At 34.7% G+C, this 18,750-nt stretch overlaps 1 protein-coding gene across 11 annotated transcripts in view; it reads left to right on the top strand.

Annotated features, from left to right (window-relative positions):
* TXNDC16 (thioredoxin domain containing 16) overlaps positions 1–18,750 on the top strand; it is a 127,203-nt gene that overhangs the window by 86,718 nt on the left and 21,735 nt on the right. For 10 of the 11 annotated variants that reach the window (XM_058566915.1, XM_058566916.1, XM_058566918.1 and 7 more), the window contains 6 exons: positions 4,345–4,468; positions 8,090–8,233; positions 8,793–8,852; positions 9,958–10,126; positions 10,475–10,611; positions 17,890–17,974. In XM_058566915.1, the coding sequence (XP_058422898.1) occupies positions 4,345–4,468; positions 8,090–8,233; positions 8,793–8,852; positions 9,958–10,126; positions 10,475–10,611; positions 17,890–17,974 (719 nt within the window). The remainder of the gene's footprint in view (positions 1–4,344; positions 4,469–8,089; positions 8,234–8,792; positions 8,853–9,957; positions 10,127–10,474; positions 10,612–17,889; positions 17,975–18,750) is intronic. The other variant, XM_058566920.1, reaches the window with a different exon arrangement.

Below are 18,750 nucleotides of genomic sequence, written 5' to 3'. Positions count from 1 at the left end.
TTTTATTTATTTATTTATTTTTTCCCCCAAAGCCCCAGTAGATAGTTGTATGTTATAGCTGCACATTCTTCTAGTTGCTGTATGTGGGACGCGGCCTCAGCATGGCTGGAGAAGTGGTACGTCGGTGCACGCCTGGGGTTCCGACCGCGGGCCGCCAGCAGCGGAGCGCGCGCACTTAACCACTAAGCCATGGGGCCGGCCCCAAGTTGCTCTACCTTTTTTTTTTTTTTTTTTTTTTTGTGAGGATGATCAGCCCTGCGCTAACATCCGCCAACCCTCCTCTTTTTTTGCTGAGGAAGACTGGCCCTAGGCTAACATCCGTGCCCATCTTCCTCCACTTTATATGGAATGCCGCCACAGCATGGCCTGCCAAGCGGTGCGTTGGTGCGCGCCCGGGATCTGAACCGGCGAACCCGGGGCCACCGCAGCGCGCACTTAGCCGCTTGTGCCACTGGGCCAGCCCTAGAATAGGCTTTTCGGTGACTCTCTTTGTTGAATTCAATGCAAATCTTTTTTTACTTTCTCATCACGGGAGTAATGTTGATCCTAGGATTGTATAATCATCCTTTCCCTCTCCTTTTCCTGTACTCCTCCAGGCACAGGGTTCGAGGGTCCCTTAAAGTACTAGTGCTTGTTGTACAGATAGTATTGGATACTCATATTACTACATTACAAGCCTTATGGTGTATAATGAGAGTTATAAAACATTTCTGTTAATATTGCATTAGTTCTTCAGATATTTTTTCCCCTATGGCAGTGATTAGCAATATAGTGTTAAGAGTTTATGCTATAGAATCATACTGCCTAATTCAAATTCTACTTTGTAACCCTGGGCAAATTACTTGACTTCCATACATCTCCATTTTTTTTCATCATAAAGTGGGGATAATAATAATATCTACTTTAAAGACTTATTGGTCAGTATATTGAAGGAAATAAAGTGCTGACATAGAACAGGGCCCACCACACTGTAAATGTTCAATAAATATTAACTAATGCTCATTTGTTCTTTCAATAAGTATTTATTATGTACCTGCTTTGTTCTAGGCACCGTCTTAGGCTCTGAGGATACAGCAGTGAACAAAACCAAGTTAGCCCTCATGGAGCTAATATACTAGTGGCAGGAGATAGATACAAAATAGGTATAGCTAGAATGTTGGATGGTGTCAGGGCAATGGAAAGAAAAATCAAGTTAAGGTGAGAGAGTAGTCATGGAAGACCTCACTGATAAGTGACAATAAAGCAAAGGAATGAGCCTGTGGAGAGTGGGGAAAGAGTGTTCTAGGCAGAGAACACAGGTGGTGCAGAAGCCCTGAGGAGAGGAGGGGGCTTGGCATATTAGGATAGTATTATGAGCAATAGTGTTAATGTCTAAGATCTTTCTTAGTATATAAGTTTTTAAAAGCTCTTTTTATTTATTTCATAAATGTTTTATTATTAAAAAAATCAAACATACTGAAAAGTAGAAAGAAAAATAGGATGAACAGCCGTATACCTCCTACCTTTGTTGTTAGTGCCATCGAGTCGATTCTGGATTCCTAGCAACCCTGTGGACAGCAGAGCGGAACCCTGCCTGGTCTTTTTGCACCATCCTCTTACCTCCCGGCACTATATCAGACAATGCTCTGCTGTTCTTCATAGGGTTAATTTTTCAGAATTGGATGGCCTGGTCCTTCTTCCTGGCCTCTCTGAGTCTGGAAGCTCTGCTGAAACCTGTCCACCATGGGTGACCCTGCTGATATTTGAAATACTGGTGGAATAGCTTTCAGTATCACAGCAACATGCAGCCACCATAGTATGGTGACCACCAGATGGGTAGTGTGGTTCTATGACCAGGAAATGAACCCTGGCCACTGCAGTGCCAAATCTTAACCACTAGACCACCAGGGCTGGCTGTACCTACTACCTAGATTCAACAATTAACATTGTCATATTTGCTTCATTTATAATTTTTTTCTGAAACATTTCAAAGAATGTTGCAGCTATGACATTTTATCCATAAATTTTTAGCATAAATGTCTAACTACTGTTATTTCCTATATATAATTATAATCTCATCATATTTAACAAAATTAACAATAATTTCTTAATATAGCCAGTCCATATTCAAATTTTCTCATCCTAAAATTATTATCTGTAGATGGTTTTTGGGAACCAAAATCCTATCAAGGATTATGAATTGCATTTGGTATGTTTCTTAATCTCTTAATATCTTAGCTTCCACCTATTCCCCATGACAATGATTTTTTGGGTTAATTGGGACAGTTTTTCTGTATTCTGGATTTGTCTGTTTCCTTTTGCTGTTGTCTGCCTTATTCCTCTGTTTCCTTATATTTTCTAAAAACTGCAAGTTAGATTTAGATTGCTTAGTTTCATTAAACATTTTGGGTGAGAATAATTCATAGTGCTGGCTTCTTTTTGTTCCATCTTGTCCTAAAGTGCATGATGTCTGGTTTTCTCACTTAATGATGCCACGTTTGATCACTGAGTTAAGGTAGAGACAGCTAATTCTCTCCATCATAAGACACATTTTCCCCTTTCCAATGAGCAAATAAACTGTAGGTAGATATTCAAATAAAATCACAAGAGATACCAATACTCACCCATCAGAATGGATAAAGTTTTCAAGAGTAACAATACCAAGTGTTAACAAAGATGTGGAGTTACAAGCACTTTCATAAATGCTGGTAGAAGTGAAAATTGGTACAATGTAAATTGGAAAAGTGTTTGGCAGTGTATAAGCCAGCAATTCCATTCCTAAGTGTTGCCCAACAGAAATGCGTATACATGTGCACCACAAGACAACTACAATAGTCCCGGACTGGAAATAACATATTTCCATGAGCAGAAGAATAGATAAATAAATAAATAAATACTAGTATATTCATATAATGAATACTCTATGGCATTGAAAAAGAATAAACTTCTTTTATATGTAGCAACATGGATCAACCTCACAAATAATGTTGAGCAAAAGAAGCAGTCACAAAAAGAGTACAAACTGTAGAGTTCCATTATATAATTTCAGGAACTGGCAAAATTGATAGGTGGTGATGAAAGTCAGAGTAGTGAGTACCTTGGGGGAAGGTAATGACAGGGAGAGGCAAGAAGATGGCCTCTGGGTGTGTTGGTCAGTCTGTGTGGTGGTTATGTAAGTAGATCCACTTTGTAAACACTTATCAACCTGTACGCTTATAATTTGTGTTCTTTTCTGTGTGAGTGTTATACTTCAATGGAAAGATTTACCACAATAATTTCTATGTATATTTGGAACAAATTCAGTTTGATTGATTTTGATTCCATTTCCTTTTAGCTCCATTATGTTTCTTCAGGAGTAAAAAATTGCTTGCTTTGAATATACTATTAAAAAGATAAAGCTGTAGTGGTTAAGTGCGTGCGCTCCGCTACTGGTGGCCTGGGTTTGGATCCCGGGTGTGCACCGACGCACCGCTTGTCCAGCCATGCTAAGGCCGTGTCCCACATACAGCAACTAGAAGGGTGTCCAACTATGACATACAACTATCTACTGGGGCTTTGGGGAGAAAAAGGAGGAGGATTACCAATAGATGTCAGCTCAGGGCCGGTCTTCCTCAGCAGAAAGAGGAGGATTGTCATGGATGTTAGCTCAGGGCTGATCTTCCTCACCAAAAAAATAAAATAAAAATAAAGCCTGAAGCTATGTGATATCAAAGAACAGACACACTTGGAGCTCTTTTATAGCTTTGTTCTAATGTATACTTTTAGTCAGGGATAATTTACTAAAATAATCTAGTGGCCTAAAATTTCATGTTTTCAAATGATAGTTGGGTATTAGTGAAAGATATTTTAATGGAATAATTTCAATGGACTAGAGTTTGGTGTTCTTAAAATATCTGGGGGCAGATAGTATTTTTATGTTTGCAGCTAAACAGGCAATTGAACTTTTTAGTGGAATTATTTTAGATGAAGTATTATTTTGAATATTTTTGTGGAATATCAAAATAATTTTGATTGGCCCTGTTTGCAATAATTGTGTATATTTCCATTTTATACTGAGGTAACACTTGCTGTTCTATGTGAAATGTTTCAGACGTCAGTATAATGTAATTGTGACAAGAAGCAAGTGAGACTTGCAGTTCCTCCTTTTTGCCATCTTTGTCAGCAGTGCACACTATCTTTATAGAAGATGTGATTTGGGTACTTTTCTTAGTGATTGTAAAGTTAATTTCCTTTTTTGTTTTATTTAATTTTAAAATTGAAGTTCAAAGATTTACTTTCATTTTAGTGTCAAACAAGTAAAACAGTTTTATATTAAAATGCTTTGTAATATTTTAGTCATATTTTTTAAAATGAACGTATTTCTAGGGAGTGCCAGTGGAATTTTTGGTGTTACATGATATTGATTTAATAATATCCCGTGTGGAAAATAATATGCACATTGAGGAAGTACGAGAAGATGAAGACAATGACATGGAAGGTCCAGATATAGGTAATGTGTTTTGCGATGCTCACACTACCCCAATTCCTGCCCCGCATCCATAAGATCAGTGAGATTTCAATGAATTAACTTTCTCATAGAATGTAGTCACATTCAAGACTATGAAGACATCTGAAGAAATTTATTTTGAATCACATTTTATCAAGTTGTTTAGGTGAAAAGATGTTAAGGATGCTATATTTTGTTTAGTGTGATACCTTTCACTGTTAAATGTCAGGCTTCTAGCTTTCCACATCTGTGCCTTTATCCTCCAGATGCAGCCTTACTGGTCTACTCCATGTTTAAAAATGACCCAAGAGACACGACATATTTTATTTTTATTATTCCTATTAGGAAATGAAATACTAATAAATGTAGTTATATTTGTAGTTGTAAATCAATCTGATTGCTAACAACCTAGGTGGTAAATTTCAATAACATTTTAATACTTCTTTTTAACATTATTTCAGTTTTTCTTCTTAACTGCTTACGTTTTTGAAGTACTCTATAGATTTCAAGGCTTTTCCCACGCACATTATTTACTTTGATTGTTATCTTCTGGGTTGGCCGATGTTGCCTTCATTTTGTAAGTGAAGAATCTATGTTTTAGAGAGTTAAGTGATCTGCCCAAGGTCACACAACTGGCATGTGGTGGAGCCTGGACTAGAACTTGAGCATTCACACTTGAAATCTTGTTTATGACCCTTATCATTGCTGGTGCTTCTTGCATAACATTGGTCCTATTCTATAATTGCTCATTTACTTTGTCCTCCGATAGTCTATATTATCTCTAAGGCAGGGTTTATGTCTTGTTCATTCTTGGATCCCATTTGGTAAATACTTGAGTGTTTTATGTAGTATATTATCAAAAGGAAGTAGGAAGGAAGTAATTTACATATTCTTTTCATGAGCTCCATTCATTATTATGATCAAAATATATATTATAAATTTAATAAGGGCTTTAACTCTTACCAGTGACCAGTTTCTTGGTTTGAGCATTGCCCTAGTTCTTTTCTGATACACAGAGGTCAGATTTGTTTGTAGTTTAAGCCAGAGTTCTCCACCATACCATTGTCACTACATAGGCAGACCTGTGCTCTGGTCTCCTGCTCCCTGCTTTGTTCCTGTCATGGTTCGTACATTCCAACCTTCACAGTCAGGGGAATCCTCCTAGTGTCAGTTTAATAAGACTCCTGTCCTCAGTGGAAGTTGCCTCTTTGAAGATTTCCTGGTTGCCACGTCCCCTCTATTGTTTCCTGACTCTCTGGCCTTAGTTTGCCCTCTGGTGCTGCCTTCTGTTTCTTCTGACTCTACCTGCCTTCTCTCCCCAGTCTAGTTCTGGTGTTTCTTTTACAGCTTTGACTTTTGTTTTTTGTTTTGTTGTGGGATTTTTTTTGGTGGTGGTTGTTTTGGTCTTAACTTCCTATGTCTGTAATCCATACTGGCCCATAATATTGTATGATGTCGGCCCATATATATAATTTCCCCCCTGATTCTCATTTTATTCCCATTTATATAGAAAAAATAGATGTGGGTTAGAAAGAATTTGTTACCATGTGAGAGTGGAACCCAAAGAAAAATGTCCTTTAAAGGAAATGGGCACAGGATAAATCAGAATAAAATGGATTCAGTTCTACAAAAGGACAATATGAAAAAAAATTAAACATGGCTAAAAAGAGAGTGTATATGTATTGATGAACAGGTGAAAGGTAGAGCTGAGCAGTGAGTAAATTTACAAGTGAGGGTAGATGATTAAGAGAGCGAATAGGAAAGAGGGTAAGGAGGTATTGGAAAAAGATAAGAGAAGAAAGGATGGATTGGGAAATAAAAGACTAGCAGGAAAATGAAAATATGTGAATAATAAGAAAAAACATACAGTAAATAAGGAAATAGGCCTTTATTAATTTTTCTATTGAGGACTTAACTTTCCTCCAGGTATCATGGAATGTGGTATTTACAAGTACCTTAAAATTAATGTAGTGCAACTCTTATGCTTCATAGATTTGAACACTGAGGCCCAGAGAGTTATGTGATTGACTAGAGTCACACAGCTGAGAGGTACTGAAATCTAGATCTAGTATTTTATTTTCTAATATTAGAAGTCATATGGAAAATGATACTTTAGTTCTCTGAATGCATTATCTTCCTTACTTCCTCCCTTCCTTTCTTTTTTTTATGTTATTACAGAAAGTTATAAACTTACCATAAAGTAGACAGGGTAGTAGAACAAATCTCCTGGTATCCATTACTTGGCTCCACCTAACCACTCTCAACCCATGGCTATCCTGTTCCAATCACTGCCCATCCCTTATTATTTTGTAGCAAATCCCAAACATATAATTTCATCCATGAATATTTCCCTCTGTATTTCAGAAGTATAAGAATTCTCCTTTTAAAACTAACATAATTAATGCTATTACTACATCTAAAAAATTAGCAGTATTCCTTAATACCATTAGATAGCCAGTCACTGTTTGCATTTCCAATTGCATTATGCTCTTTCATGTCACTGTGCCTTTGCAAATGCTGTGCCCTTTGCTCTGTATGCCTCCATTGCCTTTCTTCACTGTCTCCCTAAGTTTTACTTTTAATATTCAGCTAGTGACTACTGTTCTAGGAAGCTTTAATTGTCTCTCTCATCAAGTTAGATGCCCCTTCAGTGTTACCATACCATCTGTACAAACTTGCAACAGTATTTACAAGTTTAAAATGTGTTTGTTACTACATACATGGATGGATGGATGGATAAATGGATGGGTCAGTTGGTTTGTTCAGTCGATCTATCTATTTAAATTAACGATAAGTTTTTACATATTCAGAATTTACCCATAACTTGATGCACTTAGAATAAAACCCCAAAATTCTTGGCTCATGTGGCCTCTTATGATTTAGCCACTGCCTAGCCCAGTTTTCCCATGCCATTTATTCTTTCAACCCATCTTTTTTTTAGTCAAATTTGCTTTCCCTCAGTACCTAGTATACGCTAAGCTCCTTTATGTCTCAGAGCCTTTGCATATGTTATTCTTTTTCCTAAGACGTTCTTTTCTTGATTTTCTCCCTGGCACACATTGGATCTCCCAATCTAAATCTCCCTGTTCTAATCTCTCACTGTATCCATTTCCTTTCTTAAACTGATCACAATTTATAATTATATATTTATTCAGCAATTAGTTTATTGTCTGACTTTTCATAGACCCTCCATGTGGTCAGGGACTGTAGCTGTTTTGTTTACCACTTTCCCTAGTGTTTATCACAGCACTTGGCTTATAGCAGGAGCTAAAGAAGCACTGTCAAATATGTGTGGTGGGAACTTTTTGGATTATAAATTAATATATTTGCAACAAAATAGTAATATTCATATTACTTCTAGACAAGTTTAAATAATTGCTTCTAGACTTGACTAAAACTTCACATTTTCTGAGTCAGGAAGCAACTCATTTAAGTCATTTAAAATAGGAAGCCAGGCAACAGGAAAGTTTTCTAAATATCATACATTTTAACTCATAAGATAGTGTGAATTCAGAAGTTTTTACAAAGTACCAAATTTTCATATGCTCACCTGGGAGGGAGGAAACCATAAATATCTTAAATTATACATTTATATTTACATTAATTTCCTTGCAAACATTTTAGATATTCAAGATGATGAAGTGGCAGAAACAATTTACAGAGATAGGAAGAGACAGTTACCTTTGGAACTCACAGTGGAACTTACAGAAGAGACATTTAATGCAACAGTAATGGCTTCTGACAGCATAGTGCTTTTCTATGCTGGTTGTAAGTATGAGCCTTTAGAGGAGACGATCTATATTACATGTTAGGAATTTAAAGTTAGGCGGGTTTATTTTTTGCATTCTGTGTATTGCACGTTGTAAAGTGACATAGCTTTCACGTGTCTGAGGTAGACTGCACATATTGAAACATTTACTTCTAGCTGATTCTGGGGTTGTAAAACTGATTATGTATATCTGACTTACAAATTGAAGGCTAGTCATTAAACTAGATTTTCAACTTATTAATTTAGAAAAATTACTGTGATTTAAGCTAATGATTTTAATATATTAGTTCTTATAGATTTATAGGAAGTATATTGCTTTTATCTTCAAATAGTAGCCATTCAAATATATTCCTTCCAGGATGAATGCAGAAAACTAGTTGCATTTGGAGCCCTCTTAAATTTTTAGACAATATTGAGTACTGTATACGAAAGGTATTTCTTATTAAGAAATAGCAAATTGGGAAACCCCATAAATGTATTTACTTTTTTATATATAAATATGGATGCTTTGGAGATAGGTATGTTGTAATACCTGTTAAATTTTTTATTTTAATGTAGGGCAAGCAGTATCCATGGCATTTCTGCAATCCTATATCGATGTGGCTATTAAATTGAAAGGTATTGTACCACAGCATGCATGCTTATTTTCCTGATTCTGAGTTGTAGCTATTTGTAAACTGTGTCATGCTCTGCAGAGATTGGCAGGGGTGGGCTGTTAACAAAACAGATTTGAATTTTGAAAAGATATCTCTAGCTTCAGTGTGGAGATGTACTGAATTCAGGGAGATGAATTAGAAGCCCATTGTAGTTATCCAGGAGAAATGATGACTAGAGTAGTGGCAGTAAAAAGAAATGGACAGATATAAGAGAGATTTAACATTTAGGTGGTAAAATGGAAAGGACATGCTGATTGATTTGATTGGACATGTAGGGCTTAGGAATGGGAAGGCATGAAAGATGATATTTTGTTTTCTGAGTTGTACAAGAATGGCAGCGTTCTCCAATATATACAGGAGGGAAAACATATTTGGTTTTAGACTTCTTGAGTTTGAGGATGTTCCCATTCAAAGGGAAATAGAGAAGGCAGAAGGGCACATGGGTCTGGAACTTGAAGGAGGAGCCTGGGCCAAAGATATAAATTTAGGATTCTTCAGATTGTCAATGGTTATTGAGAGTATCTAGGAGAGAGTATAGAACAGAAGAGAAGACAGCTTAAACAGCCTTGAGAAACTCCCAATTCTACTGGCAGAAATCTGCAAAAGGGACCAAAAAGGATCAGCTAGAGAGGTGGGAAAAAAGCCAATAGGGGAAGGTGTTGCAAAAATCAAGGGAAGAGAGTGTTTCATGCTGCTGAGAGGTTAAAATAGAATGGGATATAAAAATATTGATAATTCTCAACAACTGAGTTTTTTTTATTGAGGTAACATTGGTTTATAACATTATGTAAATTTAAGGTGTGCATTATATTTCGATTTCTGTGTAGATCACACCATGTTCACCACCCAAAGACTAATTACAATCCATCACCACACACGTGTCTAATCACCCCTTTCACCCTCCCCCTTCCTCCTCCCCCTTCCCCTCTGGTAACCAGCAATCCAATCTCTGTCTCTATGTGTTCGTTTGTCGTCGTTGTTATCTTCTATTTATGAGTGAGATCATATAGTAACAAGTGAGTTTTCTAAATTAATATTTGCAAAGTGTGCATTTTCCTTTTCTTTAGGCACACCCACTATGCTGCTTACTAGAGTAAACTGTGCAGATTGGTCTGGTGTATGCACCAAGCAAAATGTTACCCAATTTCCTGTTGTAAAGATGTACAAGGAAGGCAGGAACCCAGTATCTTATGCTGGTATGTTAGGAACTGAAGATCTCCTAAAATTTATCCAGCTGTAAGTATTCAGCTTCACCCAAAGATTTTTAAATTTTTAGGTCTGTTAAACTTCTAATTCCCATATGTTGCTGACATACTTTGAATAGGTTAAGGAGGTATGGATTGAGATCACAGGATAAACATTGATGAGGAGAGTCTATCCACATTCCATCACTTTTGGGGAGAGAGAAGTTTTGTTTAACAAGGGTGATTTTTTTGTTTAGAATAGTATTTAATTGTCTTTATTTTGTCAGATATTTATCCTGTGGAATATAGTGTTTGCTAAGTTCAGTATGTTTTATTTTTTTTTTAAAGTTGAAAAGTATCTTTAAAAATTAATTTTGAATATAGTTATATATTCATCCAGCAATAGGATTTCATGTCCAGTGAACATAACATCTGTCCAAGAAGCAGAAGAATATTTAAGCGGGGAATTATATAAAGACCTGATCTCCTATTCTAGTGTGTCAGTACTAGGACTATTTAGTCCAACTATGACATCAGGTAAGTAGGATTGGACTTTTAAATTATATAATATAATATTGTTATAGTTAATTTTATATTTAATATACAATTATTATTTATTATAATATAATATATAGTTAATATATTAGCTCAGTTTTTAAAAAAATATCTTTTAAATTATAGAGAATTTTGAAAATACAAAGAAGTTTGAAGAAAAAATAAAATATAATTTTATAATTATAATATATATATAATATAATATATTATATTGTAATATATTATTTAAAGTTGTTAAACTTTGATGTAATTCCTTCCTTTTTGTTTTTTTTACTGTGTACCTATGTATTGCATCTTTATATACATTTTAATGTAGTTGGGCTAATGCTGTGTGTCTAGGTTAGTATCTTGCTGTTTTTATTTTACATTATATGGGTGCATTTTTTTCTGTATGATTAATAGTCTTTGAAAACATTTTGGCTGTATAATATTTGATTGGGTGAATATATTGTAATTTATTTAACTGTTTTTCAACAAATAGTATTTGTTGCTTTTTTCTTTTTGCTGTTTGTAAAGAATATTTTTATTTATGAGTCTTTATGTGGATTTTAGACTGTTTAGTGGGTATAGATTCTTAATAGGAGAATAACTTTGTCTTCTATAAACTGTATGTTATATGTTATTTATTTTTTAAAATGGGCTTTTAGTGCTTGTCTAATGAGTTATTATGAGATTTTTATATATTAAGGATATTAAGCTTTTGTCATTTTGTTCCAATTATTTTCCCACAGTTTGTTGTTTGCTTTTAACTTTGGTTAATGATAATTTTATATTTAGCAGTTTAAAATTTGTTTTCAAATTTATTGATTTTGAGGTTTATTTCATAACTTTTAGCTATAGAAAATCCCTGTTATCCTTAACAGTTAATAGTCACCTATATTTTCTTTTTGCTTTAATTTATATTTTCTTACTCTATCTTGAATTTTGCTTTGCATATTTTTTTAATTGTGGCAAAATACACATAACATAAAATTTACCATCTTAACCATTTTTAAGTGTATAGTTAACTAGTGTTAAGTATATTTCCATTGTTGTGAAACTAATCTCCAGAGCTTTTTCATCTTGCAAAACTGAAGCTCTGTACTTATTAAACAATAATTCTCCATTTCTCCTTCCCCCTGCCCCTGGCAACCACCATTTAGTTTCGGTCTCTATGAATTTGGCTACTCTAGGTACCTCATATAAGTGGAATCATACGGTATTTGTCTTTTTATGATTGGCTTATTTTAGCATAATTTTCTCAGGGTTCATCCATGTTGTAGCATGTGTCAGAATCTCCTTCCTTTTTAAGGTTGAATAATATTCCATTGTTTTTACATACCACATCTTTATCCATTCATCTGTTGATGGATACTTGGGTTGTTTCCACTTCTTGGCTATTGTGAATAATGCTGCTGTGAATGTGGGTATACAAATATCTCTTTAGGGCCCTGCTTTGTAATTTTTATTTATTTATTTTTTCCCCCCAAAGCCCCAGTAGATAGTTGTATGTCATAGCTGCACATCCTTCTAGTTGCTGTATGTGGGACGCGGCCTCAGCATGGCCGGAGAAGTAGTGCGTTGGTGCGCGCCCGGGATCCGAACCCGGGCCGCCAGCAGCGGAGCGCGCGCACCCAACCGCTAAGCCATGGGGCCTGCCCTAGGGCCCCTGCTTTGAATTCTTTTGGGTGTGTGCCTACAAGTAGAATTGCTGGATCATATGGTAATTCTATTTTTAATTTTTTGAGGAACCACCATACTGTTTTCCATAGCAGCTGCATCATTTTACATTCTCACCAACAGTGTACAACAGTTGTGATATCTTTACATCCTAACCAACACTAATATTATTTTCTGTTTTTTTGATAGTAGCCATCCTAGTGTATGGGAGGTGGTAACACATTGTGGTTTTGATTTGCATTTTCCTAATGATTAGTGAAGTTGAGCATCTTTTTATAGACCTGTTGGCCATTTGTATGTCTTCTTTGGAGAAATGTCTGTTCAAGTCCTATACCCATTTTTTTAATTGGGTTATTGTGGTTGTTGAGTTGCAGGAGTTCTTTATATATTCTGGATATTAACCCCTATCATATAAATGATTTGCAAATATTTTCTCCCATTCTGTAGGTTGCCTTTTCACTCTGTTAACTGTGTCCTTTGATTATTTTTTTCTTTTGTAAAAGTCTGTAACCTTTTAGATATTTTAGTGCACGGTATGAGGTTAGAGGCCAAATTTATTTTTGTCTAGTTAACAGTTGTCCTTTGCTCTTTTTTTGATTTCACCATCACCATATTAAATCCACATTTTTATATGTATGTGTATATATATGTGTTTAAATGTTTTCTGTTTTATTCACTTTACCTATTACTAAAACTAATACTTAATCTATTAGTTTTATAATACATGCTGAATATGTGATTGGGTCCAGTCTCTTATTTGTCTTTTTTACATTTTCTTGTCTTTATTGCCTATTGATTCTTCTGGGTGAATTTTAGCCATTTATTTTGTCTAAACCTATTTGGATATCTGTTGCTTGTTTTATACTTCTTTGGTATTTCTTTAGTCAGTTTGTTTTTCTTTATTTTTTTCTATATGGAGTAGGTTTCTTTTGGTTTTATTTTCTCCAGGGCTAGAGAAGATGTTCTTAAAAAAAATATTGGAGTCTATAAAATTAACGACCATTTCAATCATTTTGATTTCCTCTTATGGAAGATGATGATGCTTTTAATTCCTTCTGTCTTTTTCTGTATATGAGCCTCTGTGGTCTCATATTATGAGACACAGATTATCATTATTGCTGAGCTTTTATGTTTTTGCATTATGTATTTCTTTTCCAAAAATCTTTTGCATTTATTTTTTCAAAATTTATTATGAAAATTTTTGAACATTTATTATGAAAATTTTCAAACAGCAAAGATGAAAGGATTTTACAGTGAACACTCACATACTCACCACGTAGAGTCTACCATTAGCCTTTAACTGTACTTGATGTAAAACATACCTGTACAACTATCCATCCCTCTATCCATCTATTAACTCATCTTATTTTTGATGCATTTCAAATTAATGTTTTTGCATTCAGCTTTGATACAGTGCTTATAGCAATTAATTTTACTTTGATAGTTTTACATAGCATCATAGGCTATAGTGTTCTTTTAATATTACAACTTCCCTGTTCTTAGACTCTTATTCTTTATTTTTTTCTTGCTTCATACGAATGTGTCTTTCAGTAAATTTCAAAGGAAGGATACGTATAGTGTATTTTTTCTGACTAATAGTATTACTTAGAATGTTATTCTCTTGCCTTTACCTATGGATGGCCTCTTGACTGGATCACAAAACCCTTAGCATTTTCTTAATCACATAACTCTTATCATTTATCTAGCAAACATTCCCCCTTCATATTTTTCTTTCATTTAAGATAAATTTTAAATTTGGAGTGAAATCTTTTAAGGATATTTGTATCAGAAGAGGATCCCCATCTCTAGCATTATGTTTGTATATAGTGGATGCTATTAACTACTTATTAAATTTTGCTTTCTACAAATTTCTGTCTAGTAATTTTTCCTCTCAACTTTGTCTTCAAAATATTTTTCAATGAAGGCCAAAAGAACTTACTAGAAAGAAATAAGAATATTAATAGGGCCGGCCTGGTGGCGCAGCGGTTAAGTGCATGCACTCCACTTCAGCGGCCTGGGGGTTCGCAGGTTCGGATCCTGGGTGCGGACTGACACCACTTGTCAGGCCATGCTGTGGTGGTGTCCCATATAAAGTGGAGGAAGATGGGCATGGATGTTAGCCCAGGGCCAATCTTCCTCAGCAAAAAGAGGAGGATTGGTAATGGATATTAGCTCAGGGCTGATCTTCCTCACACAAAAAAAAGAAAAAAAGAATATTAATGTGTGCTTTGTGGCTTACCATCTTAGAATGCAAAATCTTAGAGGGCATAGCTTTTTAATTTGTATTTTCTTCATGAAAACAGTGAAGTGAATGAGTCTGTGTTCACCCTTTGTCTTTCTCTTTCTAACGTGTTGCTCCCATTGTTGACCTTGTCTTCTGTGTGCCTCAAGTGCCTGGTGCCCTGAAGCTCTCATTTATTATTTACACTGGACCTCCTTCCAGAAAGAATTCAAGTCTTCAGATCATAAAAAGGACAAATACGATAAAATTGTTAAAACAAGGATAAGAGTTAAGCATAAAAGAGAAGAGGATAATTATGTAGAATATCTGGACAACACTGCAGTTGATCATGAAACTTAAGCAATCTGGTGGCAACCAGAAACAAAGACGACGTTTTTGCCATCTTATCATCATTATAAATGGCAACGTACAAGTTAGGTTGCTGACTCATTCCTAGAGAAAACTTTTCCTGGTTGTAAATGCTGAGAGAAATTTTTCATATTATATTTTATATAAGAGATCAACATAAGGAACAGTGTACTTGATCATATTTCTATACAAATATTGAGAAAATTTACATGTAATTATCTCTCAACAAAAGTCAAAAGTATAATGTTAAATTATATACAGGTAGTTCTGGTGTGCCAAAATGATGTAATCTGGATATGATGCTTTCTTACTATTTCACTGGATTGATTGTTCCCAGCCTTTTCAGTCGGGTGTTAGTTCCTCTTTATTTCTTTTTTGTTGTTTTTGTATTTTGCAGACATTCACATGATATTACAAGACCTTCAACATCTATTGAATGAGAAAATGTATAATAATAAAAGGCTATTATGAATTCATTAAAATTTTTATGTACATTTGTATTTTACTCATAAAAGCTAACGACTAATATTTACTGAGCATTTATTCTATATCAGATATTGATTTGTTGTTCATATAGATTCTAATGGTTTGAAGAACAATATAATGTGAGTTCCACAAAGGCTGAAATGTCTCTTGTCTACTGGTGTATTTGCCAGTCCCTCTGCTGGAAAGTTAATATGTTTTCCTGTGTAATTAATAAGTATCTTGTGGGGATATAATTCTAAACTCTGTAAATGTTCTCATTATACTTTGTGCTCCAGTTTTAGAATCCATCGCCTGAAAGAGCTATTATTATGATGTTTGCCAAGTGGAAAATTTCTGGCTCCATTATTCCTTCTACATTTATTAGTTGGCTTACTACTGTAAGAAAGAGCTTTCCCTTCTCATTTGTTTGTTTATCGATATGGATGCCTGAATTCTTATTTTATTGAATGGGTTATAATCAGTTACTATCATTTTTTTGCTCAATTGTTCCAGATTTGGTCAGTGGGAGCCCCTTCAATCTGGGAGCTCCTATGTCCTTTTGACATGTCTCCGTCATTCTTTGAATATGTCCTTTTGGCACAAAGTGTTCCTAGCCTCATTCCTGGAATGAGCCATTTCTCCAAGGAGTCCAAGTTCCTTTAGGTGGGACATTGAATTTAGAAACTAAGATGTAGGGATTAGGAGTGCTTTTAGTTACTGGGGTGTTCTTGCTTCTTGACTCTTTCTGCTGACAGAGCTAAAAAATAGATGTATGTATGTATGTGTGTGTGTAAATGTAACCATTCAATGAAATATGATAGTGGAAAAAAGCAGTATTGCTAAATTAATGTATTTATTTTATGCAATTAAAATATGTTTATAGTTAAATAACTAAATATTGTAGGTCACCATTAATGTTACATCCCAAATATATTTATAGTGGTTAAACAAACTTTTTATGTAGATAACTGATTATTTTCTTATATTTGGGGTTGCCATATATTCTGACATATTTGCACTTTTCATCAAGGAGGGGAGTATGCCTGGTTTTCAATGTCCAGAGGAAAATTTACACTCTGATGTAGTGGAAATGGATATGCATCTTAGGTGTACAGTCTTAAATGTTTCCACCCCACAAGTAATTTAGGATTTATGAACAGATGGATTCGTGAAGAGCCTTTCAAGAAACATATTCATGAGTAGAGAGGCTTCTGTATGAGAAAATTATATGGGAATATTAGTGTAATTTTCCACTATTATCAAAAAAGAAAGGAAGAAGCTGAAACAGATTCTATTATGTCATTGCTTTAGATAACAATCATCAATTATTGACCAGAATTTAGCCCTGTTTTCTCTTAGAAATGAAAGTATAGGCACTCAATGCTTTCTAGTTGCTTAGTTTTCTTATGCATCTTTTCTACTTTGGTGTAGCACAGACTAAAGAAAATATTGTCACGGGTTACTGGTTTCTCATTAAATTCATGATTATACATGAGCTCTCAATGCTGCCTGGTGGCTGATTGTGCCGCTCTAGTAAGCTAGCTTTCCTATAGTGTTTCTCAATCTTGTGGAAAGTACGCATCCTTTTTAAAGAAAATAATCTTGTGGTCACCTGATGTTAACAGTGTTGATGCTCGTGTCATGAGTATTGTGCTGACTGCTAAGGTACAGATCTTTCGGGTTCAGCATGCCCAGACTACTGAGTGCTTTATGACTCAGTTTTTCCATCAGCCTTTTTCTATTTGAAGTGCTATGAACCTTTCATACAGCAAGCTGAACTATCATTTGGCTTCACTTGGCAAGAATACATCATTTATATAAGTCCACCTCTGCTCTTTTCTTCTTAGTCTACAACTATTTAATTGAAACTTGCTTCTTGGTTATAACATGATCCAGAATATGCTATTATTTATGAAAATTCAGAATTCTACAGAAATAATAGTTTTTATTTTGAATATGTATATCCTAACAAATGAGAAAAGACTGATACACAAGTTAATCAAAGTTCAAAAGTAACAAAAACATTAAAAAATGCAAGAAATAAAAAAGAAGAAACAAATCCCTCGTAACTGCAGAACCCTTATACTGACACTGTTAGAGGACTAGAATTTCCAGTCTTCTGGTTTTTTCTATGCCTATAGGCACCTTTACATTTTGTGATTATAATGTGTATATCATTTCACATAACCTGCTTCTCTTTCCAGACTACATATAGGACAGCCATCTCCATTTACCCTGCCTTGGGAGTAAATTAAAAAGCAACAAATATTTATTCAGTAAATATTAGAGTGCTGTAAATCTTATATTTAGAGTACAGTTGTTTAGGGAATCATAGTTGCATTACATCAACTTACATTTCTGTAGTAATCAAATGTCATAAAAAGAACACAGATTTATTTTAGAACCACTAAGTTATGTAAGGTCTGCACTTTTATCTTTATAATTAGTTAATAACAAAGCATTACCCTTTATAAATCTGTTTATCAGTTGAATAGCATACATAATTTTAAAGGTTTCAGATTTTTGTATTGTCTATGTATTTATAGCAAAAGAAGATTTCACTGAAGCAGGAAATTACCTAAAAGGATGTGTTATCACTGGAATTTATTCTGAAGAAGATGTTTTGATATTGTAAGTTTATTGGTTTTCTAATTTGGGCGAGGAAGAAGTTTGCAAAATGAATATATGTGTTGCATGTCTTTACACAGTTGATGAAGGAAGATAGGGTAGCAGCATAACTAAATTTTTAATTTCCTTCTAGGAAAATCTTAGAAGTACCACCTTGCTATTTAGAATTTTTAGATATTATTTTACTTTAGGTTAGAGCCCCCATAGGGGCAACCTTGGATTCATAATACTTCATCTTCCTATAAAAATTTTCCTCTTTGGGTTCTGTTAGCTGCAGTTTTGATTCTTTGGGGTTGTCATCATTTTTGGGGGAATTTTACTTCTTGAGTGTGTAGGTTTTGATTTGACACCAAATTGTATATAAAAATTACAGTTTTTCCATATTTCTCCCAGAGTTTTAGGTGAGGCAACTGTACCTGATAGTTCTTACCTAATTTTAAGTTATTGCAAGCGTACACTTAGTGCGTTTTTAGCCACTTAAGTTGCTTTATTTGTAGAATTTGGGGCTCCTGTGAACTACCAAATGTTTTAGTTGCTGCAGAGTGAAGGACTGAACTGAAAATTTGGAGATTATCTTCAATACACATCACATTCTACATTAGTGGCTTATTTTCAGATGCAAGTGGAGTTGTTAAGCCCCAGTTTGTCTTTCTTACCTTCTGACTCTAATATTCCTAATTGTGATTTCTGACCTTAAATCTTTCATCCTGAACGCTATCCATGAAATCAGTCAGTGTCTTTTGAAAAGTGAATACTGAACTCCAGATCTTTAGGAAATA

This window comes from Diceros bicornis, chromosome 24, assembly GCF_020826845.1.
Source record: "Diceros bicornis minor isolate mBicDic1 chromosome 24, mDicBic1.mat.cur, whole genome shotgun sequence".
Classification (NCBI taxonomy): Eukaryota; Metazoa; Chordata; class Mammalia; order Perissodactyla; family Rhinocerotidae; genus Diceros; species Diceros bicornis.
The sequence above is the reverse complement of the archived record's forward strand: the minus strand, read 5'-3'. Positions and strand labels throughout refer to the sequence as shown.